General features: G+C 41.7%; 2 protein-coding genes and 2 long non-coding RNA genes across 6 annotated transcripts in view; 2 read left to right on the top strand and 2 right to left on the bottom strand.

Moving 5' to 3' along the window:
- LOC123967962 (glycoprotein endo-alpha-1,2-mannosidase-like protein) overlaps positions 1-7,673 on the bottom strand; it is a 13,050-nt gene extending 5,377 nt beyond the window's left edge. Inside the window, exons 1-2 of the mRNA XM_046044383.1 lie at positions 6,741-7,673; positions 4,301-4,410 (exon numbers count right to left, since the gene is read on the bottom strand). Of these exons, the coding sequence (XP_045900339.1) occupies positions 4,301-4,410; positions 6,741-7,251 (621 nt within the window). The 5' untranslated portion in view covers positions 7,252-7,673. The remainder of the gene's footprint in view (positions 1-4,300; positions 4,411-6,740) is intronic.
- Positions 7,674-10,614: 2,941 nt separating this feature from the next.
- Positions 10,615-15,764, top strand: part of lin28aa (lin-28 homolog Aa) — a 14,196-nt gene continuing 9,046 nt past the window's right edge. Inside the window, exons 1-2 of one of the 3 annotated variants that reach the window (XM_046044398.1) lie at positions 10,615-10,675; positions 11,527-11,699. In XM_046044398.1, the coding sequence (XP_045900354.1) occupies positions 10,666-10,675; positions 11,527-11,699 (183 nt within the window). In that variant the 5' untranslated portion in view covers positions 10,615-10,665. Of the gene's footprint in view, positions 10,676-10,867; positions 11,051-11,148; positions 11,347-11,526; positions 11,700-15,764 lie in introns of those variants that run through there. The other 2 variants (XM_046044397.1, XM_046044399.1) reach the window with 2 other exon arrangements.
- Positions 11,466-12,110, bottom strand: LOC123967970. Its single transcript, XR_006824380.1, has 2 exons — positions 11,847-12,110; positions 11,466-11,729 (listed from the first exon to the last, which is right to left on the bottom strand). It is a non-coding gene; the product is annotated as an uncharacterized LOC123967970 (long non-coding RNA).
- Positions 11,768-13,305, top strand: LOC123967971. The gene is made up of 3 exons (XR_006824381.1): positions 11,768-12,240; positions 12,766-12,824; positions 13,169-13,305. It is a non-coding gene; the product is annotated as an uncharacterized LOC123967971 (long non-coding RNA).

Genomic DNA, 15,764 nt, shown 5'->3' on the forward strand with positions numbered 1-15,764 from the left:
GGGGGGGGGGGGCTGTTATGATCTCCTGTTCACTGAAGCAGAGCGCAGGCCAGTAGAAAACTCAGCTCATTTTCCAGACACACTTAGCCTATTACTCTGTGGTAATTTAGAAGTAAATGTGACAGAGGCAACGCATTTTTATACCTCATAAACATTGACAGCATGAGCCTGGAAAAACCCCAGCATGATTTATGCTGAGCAGAGTGGAATTTAGTGCCATGTCATGCAGAAATCACTAAGAGAGGGATATGAGCCAACACAAAGATAAAATCCCAGACAAGGGCATAGGTTTGCACATGGACGGTAGGGACATGCCCTGCCAATATTTGGGCGAACTTGTTCGCATCATGTTTGGATTGAAGTCATATTAGATGATTCCGATGTTCCCTCCCAGAGGCTATGTCAATTTGTTGGCTGCAATACAAGTGACTATTGCTTAGCTGTTGTTTCAGAACTATGGACAGCGCTGAGAGAGACAGAGCTGCAAGCCAAACGGCCGTTTCTGCATGCGCTCTGCAAGTGCTACGTTCTTATGCGAGTGTTCTGATTAATACACGTATTCTTTGATTTTGAAACAGTAGCATTAGGACTCCTGTCCATATAGCGTTTTTCCTCTCTCATCTCCCAGAGCTCTGTCAGAGCTTTTCTGCCAGAGACACATACCCTTATGTTGTTTTACAACATGTTGTTTTACAACATAAGGGTATGTTATAATTACAAATCTCTGCACATTTTTGTAAGCGAGAGCATCAGATTCAGTGGTCAAAGTCAGAGGACACACACATAATAATGAAGGGTCACATAAGGGTCAATGAAAAAATTTAGCTACTCCGTGCATCTTCAAACAAGAAATTGTGGTTTATGCCATCATAAGGCACCCCAGGGCCCTATTCCCCTGTGTACATGCAGCTACATGGCCTACTTACTGAATAGAACCTTTACAGCCCCTCAGGGTGCAGATTGTTCAGAGAGGCAAACTGAGTCATGGGAACCACAATACACGCTTGCCCTCCCTCCCTTCTGCACCCTGCTACCCCCCCCCCCCCCCCCCCCAAAGGCCCCCCCCCCCCCCCGGGCGGAAGAACTATTTCAGCTCCACTTCAAGCTGAGGTCGAGGGGCAGCACTTCTGTGGAGGCTCCATGTGATCTGCTCTCCAACTCTGCCGTACAAAATACAAGATACACGAGCTGTGTGTGGGTGCTGTTGAAATACTGCTCAACTTATATAATAAAGTACATTCCTTTCCTGTGCAGCATTACCCAAAGAGGGGCCAGTGTGTTTTTATCTTGGCAAGGCTATCAACCAGGCAAAATGTAACTGCAGTCATTTGAAGAGGGGCTCTGTATTGAAACATTTTTCAGGTTCTAATTCTGTCTCCCTGTGTTAATTGTTCAGTTAACAGCAAGAAAAAATCCTTCTCTCATCTCATCCTGTTAAACATTAACATATTTTTAATGGGCATATTCATAACTTGCAGGTTGTACTAGCTAGCAGAGCTAGCTCATAGAAGGTGGTGTGTGACAACCAAGAGCAACTGACATCCAACTGACAACAAAGAGCAAATTTTTGCCCACACCCCCCTAATAGCTTGATCCGGCCATGAATCTTGGAAAGGTTAATGCCCCACAGAGCTACATAAAACCACTGTAAAGTCATTCACATACTGTCTTAGATTGATCTGTCAAGCAGTTAGTGAGGAAGAGAGCCCAGCTCACTGTAATCCTCATCCTCAATTAGGGAAACAAGGTGCATATAGACAGGTATCCCATCCCTCTATCATGGCATAAACATTTAAATTGGTTTATTGACATGCTAAAGAGATAATTCTTTCTGGTTTGTTCTGGTCTTATTTCTGTATCATTGTGTAATCATACAGACTCTCCAAGGGCCTGATGTTTCAAACAAAACTGCCAATGTCACAAGCATTTCTCAGGCTGGCTGGTAGTCTCGTTGCTACTAAAAGCAGATTGCAGATATTTGTGTTTCCTTAATCCTGATCTCATACATTTTGGCTATTGCCACTACTCCTGTCGGACCATCTGTCCTCCTCACCCCCCCCCCCCCCCCCCCCCCCCCCCCCCCCCCCCCCCCACGCACACACACACACACACACACACACACACACACACACACACACACACACACTTTCCGTCTAAAAGAGCAAAGATTTTATTTTGAAAACGTCCATTGAAATGTGCATTATAGCTCGAAATTATCAGAACCAATGTTCTTCACCTTGTCAGCATTTTGCTAAAATTATGCAAGAAGAAGCACTCCAAAGATAAATTTCCTTCTGTGCAGATGGACTGGGAGGATTTCATCAAAAACAAGGAAAAGTGGAAGAGGCTCCTCAACATGCTGCTGCACACAGAATAATTTTAGTCTCTGCTCTGTTCCCTGATTGTGATCCTCTAAGTGGCACTTCCTTCTTGTTTTAATGAGATACTGAAATGTTCAGTTGATCTGGAGAAAGCATGTCATGGTCGTTTTTTTCCACACACACTTCCTTCATGCTTTTTACGTAAATGTCATGCTTGCTGTGTCCCTGATGACAATACAACATGGCATTAAAGTCGATCTATTAGCTTCTCTCCTGACAGCATTATGTGTAAGACCGCATCAGCTCAGTATTGCATGTCTGATCCATGCATTCTTGTCTTGCCCTAACAGAGATCATTCAGTTTCAGCTCTATAAATCATAGTAACAAACAAAACCTTACAGTAATGCTAATGCTTATATCTGGTTCTTGGGCCCCTAGCATGTCAGCTGGGTGTTTTTTCTTAAACATGTAGTGTAAATGGTGCTGGTGTATTATTAATGGCATATGCTTTGACAGAGGAAAACTCTTTCCTGTCTCTCTTATATGTCATTTCAAATTCATCCAGAAAGAAGGCTGACTTTGGCTTCTGAGCAGCTTCTAATATGCACATAAACATATGATCACGTGATGCATCCCTCTTATACTCAAAGGAAGTCTGACAAAAAACACCTCAAACTCTGATCACTGTGTCACTTTGTTAATCAAAAACTGACAGCTACGCCATGAAAGACACTGTCACAGTCTCTTATCTTTCTTTACCCTTCCTCTCTGTCTTTATCTGGAGAGCGTCTCACATGTATTGTATCGCATTACTAGCAAGCGTTCCCTGTAAAAGTTTAATAAGCCTTCGATACGGTGACAGTCAGTGGAAGGACCAACATGGACGGCAGATATTTCCTTGAACGTGTCATTTTCCAACCTAATTGGCAATTGGTCCCCGCCCCCTTCAAACATGCAACTCCCCAAGTAGCACAGACAGCTTTACAGGAGGAAGCGGAACAAGTAAGAAACTGCCACTTCTGTGTATTAACTCGCCACAGCACAGTAGCTGCTTTGAGATTACTGTCCTGAGCAGTGTCAATCTCTCTGCTCACATCTGTGAAGCATCAATTAAGCTTTAGCTTAATTAGCTAGCTCCTGTGTCACTATTGGAGGGAGAGACATATTTACAAATAGCACCTCTGCTTCTTTTATATTCTGGCAGCCATTCAGAAATAAACTAATGGGCATCATCACTTCAGACACTGACATTTGAGTTCAACAAGCTGGGTTTTACACAATTAGCCTACTTTAATACCACTATACAGCACATTGTCTATGTCAGTTGTTGCCTTTCTGTAGTTGTGCCTCAAGGTTCTGTGCTAGGCTTGCTTTTATTTTCTCCTTACATAAATAATGTAGATGTTTAGCGTTAATGAAACTAATTCTCATTACTATGCAGACAATAAGGTGTGGTGTAGCTGTTGATCATCTCTACCAGATTTTCTGCTCCAGCCACTTGCAACAGTCTGCTAAACAAAATTAAATTGATAAATCTGGTATGTCTCGCAAAATAAGACAATTGTAAACTTCTTAACTGCCTCTGTTCTTAGCCTCCTTTTAGTATTATTGTGTGTTTTGGTATTGTTTTATCTGTTGACTGATGTTCTATTGTTTTGTCTGCACCTTTTTATGCTGTCGTCTTGGCCAGGTCTTCCTTGCAAAACAGGCTGGCTCAGTGGGAATTAACGGTTAGATAAATAAAAATAGAGACAATAAAAAGTTTTAAACACCCACTGCAAAGCATTATTGGTGGAAATCCAACTCTTCCATCAACAGCTGCTGAATTAAAATGGACAAATCATTGAACAGTCAACATTCATTTTCCTGCAACAACTTACAGCATGCAGTACAAAATTGAGCTGAATAGATTTGATTCATTACTCTTATTAGAGCCTTGGACTCTTTCCTGACTTTGTGTGATGCTGATGCCTTTTACCTTGAGGTTGTGCCTATATGCAGCATCCAGTATGGCAGGTACCAAATCCTCTGTGGGTTCCCCATTGTCGTCAGCCATACCAGGAGGATACCAGGACAGGACCAGAACCCCTGGAGACACACAGAAAGTCATGAGTCTCATCGTCCATCCCGGACCAAAGACACTGGTCATTACCTCAGAGACATTTACTGCTGAGAACCTATGTCCAAAATCTATATAAACATCTAAAATCTTATGCATTGTTGAAATGATGTATGGATTTTATGCTGATTGTAAGAAACGCTGACAATCCTGTGGGGAGAAATGGGTGCTCAGAAACCTTTGCTTTCATTAATCAACGCTGACGTTTTCACACAGCCCTTCACACAGTTTTACCCATCTGAGAGCATTGAAAGAACACAGTTGCCCTTTTATTGAAGACGCTGTAAGATTTCTGCCCTGGTCATCCATTAGGGTAATTACAGCACATATTTTACAGGACTCAGATCCTGGTATGGTTTGTGGCAAGATGATGTATGCATGGACGGATTATAAGACAATGGGTCCTTGGGCAGAGATATCTAAAAAGGCCGCTGACCCCTCCCAAACAGAAAATAGGAGCAAGACACCATAAAGAGCAAAATGCACCTCTTTGTGGTTGTCTGTCATTTTTGGTCAATTAACGTCTCATTGTGGTTATTTTGCATCACTTTGTGGTGATTTGTGTTTCTTTTTGGTCATTTGCGTCTCTTGGGCCTGTGCCCGGTAGATCTGTTCAGTTATCCATCCATGTCTGTATTGAGGATAGTTGGCTCTTTTTATTTGAATGTGTACCTGCCCATCAACAATAAACTGCACTTGATTGGTGAATATGCACCCATCATCTTTGGACTATTTAGTATGTCTTGTTCTAGTGGCAATCTATCTGCACATCTCGAGTGCCTGACAGCTTGTAAATTCCAGTAGAGAAAATGCTTCCTCATTCTGTGATGTTGGCGGAGAAATAGCTTCATATCAGCCACAATGGTGTCTGGCATCAGAGAGGATCTGGCACATCGGACATGCACTCAAAGCTAATTCATTAAACTTGTGTCTGCTTGCTGTAGACCTGTAGGGACTATTAGATTACAATACCCAGCTATATCTGTGAGTATTAAGAATATGGCTGCGGCTTGTCACTTTATTTATGGACCTCTGTGAAGTGGTGGGTAATCAGTCATCAAGTCAGTTGGAACTATTTAGAGTTTGGCTGGCTGTGGTGTCTAATTAAATGGACTGTTTTTAACTAAGCATTGTGAGACGGCACTCCCATCATCCATCTGTAAAGGCTCTGAGGTTTCAAAAGGGATGGATGGTCTGGTCATCATTCTGGATGGTGTACAATAACCCACAGAAGAGTAACATCAGGGCCTATCACGTGCAGCCTGCTGATGGCTGGACACTCAGGGCTGTTACTCGATACCAGGCGACAGGACTCTGCTGTCTTTTAGAGAAGCCATACAAGTTTTTAAAAAGACAACATCCTTTTAATATTTAATGAAATGACCAAAAACTGGTCTACGCCAGAAGTTCTCAGAATAGACATAAAGGACATTAGAGCTGGGTGATAATTTAATAATGTGAATCTCTTCTTTTACTTAAACCTTTTAACTGCAGCACACACTCCAACGTAACCTTAGAAGATTACACAAATTTTAAACTCAGATGAAGATTGGAGATTTTAAGACTTATCATCAGATGCATTTTATGACTTTTGCCATCATTTTTATTAAATCTATTTGTCGCTTTGGATGTGTTTCTTGAATGCTGGTTGTCTGACTGTAAATGTTTTGTTCACAGGTGGTCTCATGAAAAGGAGAACTAGAGCTCAAAGAGACTACCTGATTAAATTAAGTTACAAAAATATTGCCATTTGACTGTGCTTGAAAAGCATATAAGTGAAACAGTCTATTGCATTAAACATCACATTGATCATTTTAAATTCGGATTTTTCCATATTATTATTATTATTATTATTATTATTATTAAAAATAGGCCTATGTATAGCTTGATATTGATTTTGTCCTAAGGGACATGGGTGTGTTGAAAAAACACATTAAACTAACTAATAAGTACTGAATCAATTTAAAGTGTGATGCAGGAAGGTATTCTACTCATAATGTAGACTTAAGAAGTTTATCTCTTGATCACTGTAGCTTTTAAAGTCATAAGTTTCGCTCTCTGTGCTGCAGGAAAATGCGCAGCAGAAGATATTCGGAGACTTTGAGCTGAGCGTGTGGGGAGCTGTCCAGTGAATGTGTGGTGCTGAAAATATTTTGTGCCCCTCAAGCAAAGCTGGGAAACTTTGAGCTTACTGAGGCCAGATTTCCTTGCAGATGCTCAGCACTAAAACAGCACAGCTCTTTTTTTCTATCTCTCTTCTAAAAAATCAAGGGTTCCCCGTTGTATCATTGAACTGTACCTGCTGCAGATGCTCCGATCTGCTCCATGTGGGATTCCAACACGTCCGGGTCCCTCGAGCTGTACGGATTGAGTTCGGGGTAGAAACTGGAGCCGATGTCCTCGGGCGGGATGTGTCTCCCTCTCGGGTAGCTGGACGCGATTTTGGGGTCCCAGTGTGGGACCAGGATGTGGTCCCAATGAATGTATTTGCCGTCCATGTGTGGGTTGCCGTACCAGATGTAGTAAAATATGTGAACATCGTAAAATATGGTCCCCTGTGGGCCGGAGTTGGACAAAATTGCTTTGGTGTTGCTGCCAGCCGGGCGGGCTTGACCCGGGGACGCGGTGGCATCACGGGACACGGAGCGCCGGTCCACCTTCCCCCTTATCATCGGCAGGATATCCAAGCCCGGAGCCAAATCCGAGAAGCCGTCACTGGGCTTCAGGGTCCTTAGCCCCATCATGGTCCCAAAGACGAACAGCGTAAAGAGAAACAGAGCGATGCAAGCCTTCCTCCGTAGTCTTACCATGTTTGGTTGGAGTGGCGGAAGCTGCAAACAGCGTGGACGGAACCAGGAGCGCAAATAAACCTCTCTCTGTCCTGTCTCTGCTCTCCCCGCACGGAGAGTTCACCTCACAACCTACGTGCTACTTTTCAAAGTGTCCATCTGCAAATGGCATATTCTTGTGAATTCATAACTTAAAACGTAGCTACATGGTTGCAGTCCAATCGCAGCAGACTACCTGAAGCAGTTGTCTGGCATTCAGATATTTTACTTTCTTCTGCAGCCTCGTGTTTTGCATTCTGCCGAGCTTTGTATTGTTTCCTGTGAAGAGAAACTCACTTCCCAAATTGCTCCATACATTTGGAATAACAGAGTTTATTCAGTCTCCCTTACAACTTGAAATTTCGTAATACTGTAACATGGCGTTTTCAATGTTGTTCCCATCGAGATGTTTCACTTACTGATCTCCAAACTGTCACTCTCTGGGATTACTCCTCCAGCTGGCTGCCGCGTCCCGCCCAGAAGCTGATCCATCCACCGGACAGATGACCGGCGTCGAGATGCTCGAGTGATGTTCTGCGGTGATGGTGCCCTGAGGGGTTTTCCAGCCTCCGTGGTTGGTTGGTTTCTCCTTCACACTGTCCGTTTGGATATCAAAAGAGGCGGGACCCGTCTGATCTCTGTTTTGTCCATTTGTGCGTGCATTGCTGCGGAGCCTTGCGCAGACAGAAAGATAACGTTTATGGGAAAATAGCATCATATGAATATAGATGCCTATGTCCGCATATCAGCAACAAAGATTCATTGTGCCATTATTTCAGAAGCGCCATCACCATGACTCATCACTGTGAGTCAAATCTCTTAGCTGGAGACACAGCTACCCATCAACTGTTTTAAAACTCGTCTGTTTGTCAGACCGAGGCTTGCCCCGCACGGTGATTTCAGAGTTATACTGACACTTAGTGGCCATTTACAAAACACAAGGGGAAGTAGCCATGCTTCCTTCAGTAGTGTCGGAAATTATGACGCCATAACTGTCTAGATGTTGGGATGTACAATTTAATAGGCGGAGAGAGGAGTGAAGTGTGGCTACCGGCTTTATGTGAAATGAAGGTTTAGGCTATTATAAAGCAGCATGTCGTCAAAAGGGACTCCCCGCGGCTTACTTTCACTCAGGTAGCCTAAAGGAAATAAAATGTTAGTTTAAAAAAAGTGGGCTACTGGATAAATTGATGTAATAGAGCACCTGGTACCGTAAGAACAGGAGACAGCCTGTAAACAGTTTGTCGGGCTAGGCATAAACTGATATAGCCTATAGTTGTCCAAGAAACTTCATCCTGTCATTGTAGAGCACATTGCTTTCTAGTATGCTGGCAACCCAGTAGGCTATTTTCTGAATTTTGTTATATGGTGGCGTGAAGATTCAGCTTTAGAAGGAAATTCTGACACTATAATATTAAAGCAAACAGGAGTAGGCCTTAATAAATGTCTATTATCTAATGTCTATTAGTACTGTCTATTTTAAAAAGCTCAGTAAAACATTTTGCGCCAATTTAAAGCAGATGTTCCATCACCATTACCCTATATTGTCTATCTCCAATTGCACCAACAATACAACACAAGCAATTTCTTTCGTCATACTCTTTAGTTAGGCTAATTGTTTAAAAGTCTAGCCTGCTAAAGCGTAGGCTAGGCCCATTTCAGATACTCGTCCGAAATAAGTTTCAAACGTCAGAAGTAGGTTATAGTAAAATGGACATACAGAGATAGGCTACAGCCTATAGAGGGCCACAAGGGGTCGTTGTGGAAGTTGTGATGAAACTGACAGGTTGCCTATAAACCATCAGGCGTTTTATAAACGGAGGCGGAGTGGTGCTTCCGTCCATCAAAACATCCAAAATAGTTAATAATAATAATAATAATAATAATAATAATAATAATATATTCTTATTATTGTTATTATTATAAAAGGAAATGAATTCATGTTATAACCTAATAAATGTTTCTCCCTCACACACATCTAAGCTAAACTATTAATTCAAATATATAGGCATACATATAGATTTGTGGTTTATTCTTTAGAAGTTTGTTTGTATAATCATAACGTATTATTTTTATTATTTTTTTTACCTTTTTAGTATAACTTTATGAACTATATTTTAGTATAACTTTTTCTTTAGACCTATTATGTTGACAATCACATGTAGCATACATTATGTTTTTATGCTACCTTGTTTTTTTTTATTATTTCGTTTCGATTCATCCTTGTAAAATATTCAAGTTATTATTATTATTATTATTATTATTATTATTATTATTTGTTATTTAGGCTTTGGACTCTTCGAATTTAAATCTTAAAAGATCGCTTTCCTCTGTACTTGATTCATCCATCATTCCACAAGGACAGGAGTCAACGTCTTTACATGATATGATCAATCACTATCGATCCGTGAATTCGTTTGACCAGCTTGGCTTGTTTTCATGATGCCACATATTGTGGGCTGTTTAAAAAAAACTGGCTCCGAGTCCGTTTGTTTAGTTCAACTCCGCTTTCGTTTTCTTCTTCATTGTGACTCTCCACCTCGGTTGTTTGACTCAGATTGACTGCTGCATGGGAAGAAAACACTCGCCCCTGAATGTTTCATCTGGACTAGCCTGCCATTAAAATCCTTTCTTTGGCATGTTAGGACAGCAAGCAGCAAACCCACTGAACGCACGGAAACGAATGTACACATGACCAGACAAAATGTGAGATGACATGGAGTAGGCTACAATAAATCTTAGCAATGTCTCATTAAAATATAGACTTGATTCATAATTAAAAACACCCAAATTAAACCAAATTCACTTAAACCCGTCCAACTGGATGTTTTAAAAACAGGCACTTCAGGTTTATTTCCTCACTGTTGTCACCCCCATCTTGTGTAACAATTGTGATCCAATTTTAAGGACATCAAACAAAATGTCATTTAATTCTGGTCCTTTAATGTCATAATTAAAACCCTTTTTGGATAGGGCAGTGGGCTTTGAAAAATATAAAAGCACATTTCAAAGTCCTGCAAATAAAAAAACCTTATATTTACATGTGAAAGTATTATTTAACGTAATTGTAAATGATTGAAGTCACTGAACTTACTGTGAGTATCATATTAGTCTGAATGGATATATCATAAGAATTTTGTGAGGATTCTTCGTTAGAGGTGATTGGTCACATCCCGCATTTGGGCCCTTCCATCACACAATATGTAATATGTCCTTTGGGGAGTATGATTGTGAATCACGTGGACATGACCGAGAGTGTGGGGGGTTTGTTGGATGAGAAATGGTCATTTGTATTGACCAACAGAGCTGACCACTGGAGGAGAGAGAGTGGAAAACGCGTTTCAAGCAAAGGAGGACACAGGCAGCAGTACGCTGGGAGTAAACTGGCCCACAAACATGGCAGAAGGTATGTTAGGAGCTTTTGTGGAGTAAGCCAATATCTGGGAGTGGTTCCTGAAGGGGCTAGGGTGTCTTTCATTGTATTTTAGATTTTGTTTTGGGGGGGGGGGGGGTTCTTCAGCAAAAATTTTGCCCGGTGACCCCCACCCCCCACCTCATTGTTTAGGGGGAATAGGTTACCAGCCCCCTTTTGTTTACCTCCCTCTCCGCTTTCCCTCTCGCTGCGCAGTTTCTGCTTTTCACAGCATTTTGCATGAAAGTGGCAATCTGTGAGGATTACCCAGCTTGAGGGCTGAAAAAAAGGATACTGTAGCTTGGGTGCTAATTTTGACTCAAGGCAGAACTGAAGACATGGGCTCCGTTTCTAACCAAGCATTCCCAGGTTGAGTAACAAAATAAGTTGCCTTTTGCTTTTTAAAATGTTCTCGATCAAGTTGTCTTCTGATGGGCTGTCTATCTGATTGTAACGGGACATTTTAAGGCATTGTTCGCACACGTGATGTGCAATCCGTGTGTCTATCAATGCATTAATCGCTCTTTAGAAATTCTGACATCATGCAACCCCCAAGATCACTTATTTTGCGCACACTCGTGGCTGACTCGTTTAGAAAGAAGAGCGTAAAATGTGTGATACCTTTATCCGGAATTAAGGCAAAACATAGACTGAGATAGTTACTGGTGTGTTAATTTCATTGATGCAGCAATGCGAGAGAAGGAAAAGTTTTTTTAAAAACCTTCTTGAAATGTTGCGCTTTTTGGGGGGATACACTGTATGCAAAAAAATCACATTTTCAACAGTAGGGCTATATACGGATTTTATATTTTATTTTTGTAAGTAGGTACACCTTTTCATTGCAGGAGTGTGTAAGACTGAGGAGGATGAAGGACCGAGTACCGAGGAGGATACACAGTCTTTCCACGGAGTCGGAGTGTGTAAATGGTTCAACGTCCGCATGGGCTTCGGGTTCCTGTCCATGACCAACCGGGAGGGAGTGCCACTGGAGGAACCGCTTGACGTGTTTGTGCATCAGGTAGGATTTAGCCTACTATCTGCTCGCGGGCTGAAAGTGAAACGATCAACGTACAAAAACACTGATTGTTTCTTCTAAAGGCGAAAGGACCCATGCCTCTCAACACTGCGAAAGCATCAAAATCTCCTAGATATGTAGCCTACTTACCAGCACGAATGAGATCATCCCACCTGTTTCCAATGCAGCATAATTAATTTTTTTTCTTTTCTTCAGCTTAGTCAGTAACTTCGAAACTGGAAATGTCTCAATATAAGAGACCCGAATAAAATTATAAAGTGCGTTGAACAAAACAAGGGAACTAACACTCCATGAGCATGCGTTTGATTAAAGTTAAGATAGTGTGATATGTTTAACTGGTTTAGATGGATTAGTTGTTGTTTTTTTGCAGTGTGTGTTTCTCCCTCAGGGGAACACGTGTTGCAGCCAAAGGAGAGCTGCGGGGCCTCCCTCGTGGGAAACTGATGTAATGTGATGGAGTGTGGTTAGAGCTAACGCACTTTTAATACTTGACATCCATGCTTAAAGATGATTATAAATCACAGTGAGTGCTGTATAAGCTGCATGAAAACTAGTAGGCTACTTTTTAAGGAAACGTGTAGCTAATTAATCCTCTTCTGAAGCTGTTTGAAGTCTCCATATTGTTCACTTATGTTTTTGTTTGAATATGATGAGTGGATGTCAGATTTTGCCATTTCTAATCGCATCTGATGACGAATGCCTTTAAAATTATTTTTAGTTTAGGATCATAGATTGACAGTGAAGGGAAACCATCTAAACAGAAATTATTGATCACTTCTTTTTAAGGTTAAATATGCTTAACACTATACAATTTCAGGCAATAATCATGATTTTGCTTCTTGTCTGTACTTGTTTCGCTTGGCTTAATACAACACAACCACTTGACATACTGTAGGCTATATTTATGTAAGTTTGCAATGAGTATTACTAGTAGTAGCCTACTCAGACATGTTTTTTCACTCTATACTTGCGGTTTTATCTTTACTTTCTCAGTCTGAAGAGATCAAAGAAAACTGTCTTAACCAAAATCTTCATTCATCTTTTATAGATACAACTGGTGAAGTGGGAGGTATGGAGGTGGGGGTGCATTTCCCTCCTATTTCTTGTGTGAGTGAGCGCCTCCATTGCTGTGTGATAAGATAAAGGCTTAGCATGTGAATGAGAGGAGTCCCCACTAGCTGCTCATTCACCTCAAGGTTCCTGTCATAAAGTGATTAAAGGCTCTTTGCTGTCTACTCATCCCCCTCTGTGTGTGTGGCACTGTGTTATACTAGCTTTAAAAAGGAAGGGATGTTTTATTTTAAGGTACATTTCCTTGTCTATATCATGCCACCCCACAATCCAAGGCCTCATGCTGAGGAGAGATTTGTCTACCAAAATGCATTTACTATTTATTTACTATAAATACATCCATATAAAGTAGGTTTATCTCCCATGTTTTACTCTTTCAGGTTCCACACTTGGTTGAAGTCAGTTTGCAGACTCAAGCAGCTCTTACTCGCTTCTGGTTTTCAGTGGCCTGCCTTCTGCATATGATGATGCATATAGAGAGAGATTTCATTGTTCCATGCAACCGTTGTAACTGAAATATTGTTTGACTATACACAGGAAGTTGGTACCTGACTAATCATTTTGCAAATCCAAAACATCAGTTCAATTGGGGATAGAAACTTACAGCTTGGTGCTCTAGTAGTTAGACATTTAAAAGATGATGGAAAGGGATGGGTGGTTTTACTAGAAGTATAATCCCAACTGCCATTATATGCCATTTAAAAGAATCCAGTCCAGTGCCAATTTAATTAATCAATTTGAGTCATTTAAAATTTCTCTGATTCCAGCTTCTTAACTGTATATTTTCTGTTTTCTTTCCACCTCTATGACAATAAACAGAATATGTTTGGGTTGTGGACAAAACAAGACATTTGAGGACATGATCTTAAGCTTAGGGAAACAGTGATAAACATTTCTCACCAGATATTTTATGGACCAAACAACTAATCGATTAGATTAATCGATGATGAAAATAATCGTTAGTTGCAGACCTACCAACCTCACACTGTGCCCTCACTTTATCCACAAGAAATGCGTAACCAATGGCTTACTTCCTTCTCTTTCACTAGAAAAAGGTAGACATACGTATGCCAATGATGGATGTGTAGGGCTTATGGCAACGTAAAAGGCCTCAGCCCTAAAATTAGTGGCCATGTGTCAAGGAAAATTAACTCCCAGGGTCCACTGGCCTTTGTGCAGGTGGACAATAGAGCCATGCATCCGAATGAAGCACCCCTCGGCCGTGACCGAGCCCCTCTTTGTCTCAGCAGCAGTCCTGCTATTGTCCCTCACTGCTCTGATGTCTTTCTCTGCCTCACTTGGCTTCCAGACACATTCTGGACAGAGTTTACAGTACACCCTACTTATAATGCCTCAACAACAGGTCCTTGAAGTTGAAGGCCCCACCCTGACTGGTACGTGGGTGCGTGCGCATGTGCGCATGTGTGTATGTGGATAACCTAATGTGGGCATGTAGCTGCTGAGGGTCCATTCTGGGGGTGGGGAAGGTCACACATGGGAGAGGAAGTGGGCTAACGGTCACCAGAGAGGCCTGATGGGATTGGGGCTCTGCAGACGTCCATGTTGTCACTCAAATATTATGTCTCACCAATCGTGTTATTCTGCTGATCAGGACTTTGCAGCAGATGCTCAACTGTGAGTCAGTGTTGCAGGATTAGAGAAGATGGTGCGTTTGTTTGTTTTTTAATTGCAGAAGGTGTTAACTACTGGCTGTGTTTGTAATGACTCCAAATACAATTTTCAGAACATTAAATGTCCTTAATGGTTGATTTAATTAGATGCTGTGTCTTGGAGATCTACCACTTGTATCTTTTAAATGATAATCTGTCTAAAATTATCCCTTTGTTGGATGTGGTTTGAAGAGGACCCTCACAATAAGAAAAAGCTCAGTCAGATTGCTGGTGGTATTGGCAGACTGTTGTTCTTAATTAACAGATGGATGTGACTTTACTGAAAAATGAAAGAAAGAAAACTGGATAATGTCTGTGAAAACAAACCTGCTACATCATGGATCTTTTTCCATGTCAACAGTCTGCTATAGTTGTGACAAGTTAATCTCACAGTCGCACCAAGGGAATTTTAGAGAGGGGTTTCCCATGTTGTGTTAGCCAATCTCTGGGTTTTATTCTCAAAACCGCACCACACCTTCCCTGCCTTCATCTCCCTTGTCTTTTCTCTGGAATCGGAAATGTTTCTGGCAAGACACTAAGATCAAGAAGAACCTCCACAAAGGTCACTTAAGGGAAACATACACTGAACAAAATTATACATGCAACACTTTTGTTTTTGCCCCCATTCATCATGAGCTTAACTCAACGATCTAAGACTTTCTCTATGTACACAAAAGGCCTATTTCTCGCAAATATTGTTCACATATCTGTCAAAATCTGTGTTAGTGAACACTTCTCCTTTGCCGAGATAATCCATCCACCTCACAGGTGTGGCATATCAAGATGCTGATCAGACAGCATGGGTATTACACAGGTGTGCCTTGGGCTGGCCACAATAAAAGGCCACTCGAATATGTGCACTTCGATCACACAGATGCTACAGATGTTGCAAGTTTTTAGGGAGTGTGCAATTGGCATGCTGACTGCAGGAATGTCCACCAGAGCTGTTTGCTGGTGAATTGAATGTTCATTTCTCTACCAAAAGCCGTCTTCAAAGGCGTGTCAGAGAATTTGGCAGTACATCCCACCGACCTCACAACCACAGAACACGTGTACCCACACCAGCCCAGGACCTCCACATGTAGCATCTTCACCTCCAAGAGGTGGCTCGTCTGAGACCAGCCACCCGGACAGCTGCTATAACATCAGTGCATCAGTTTGCATAACCAAAGAATTTCTGCTCAAACTGTCAGGAACCGTCTCAGGGAGGCTCATCTGCATGCTCGTTGTCCTCCATCGGGGTCTTGACCCGCCTGCAACTTCGCATAGCCAATGAAGAGGAGTGGACCAAAATTCCCCCCCCCCC

This window comes from Micropterus dolomieu, linkage group LG03, assembly GCF_021292245.1.
Source record: "Micropterus dolomieu isolate WLL.071019.BEF.003 ecotype Adirondacks linkage group LG03, ASM2129224v1, whole genome shotgun sequence".
Lineage (NCBI taxonomy): Eukaryota > Metazoa > Chordata > Actinopteri > Centrarchiformes > Centrarchidae > Micropterus > Micropterus dolomieu.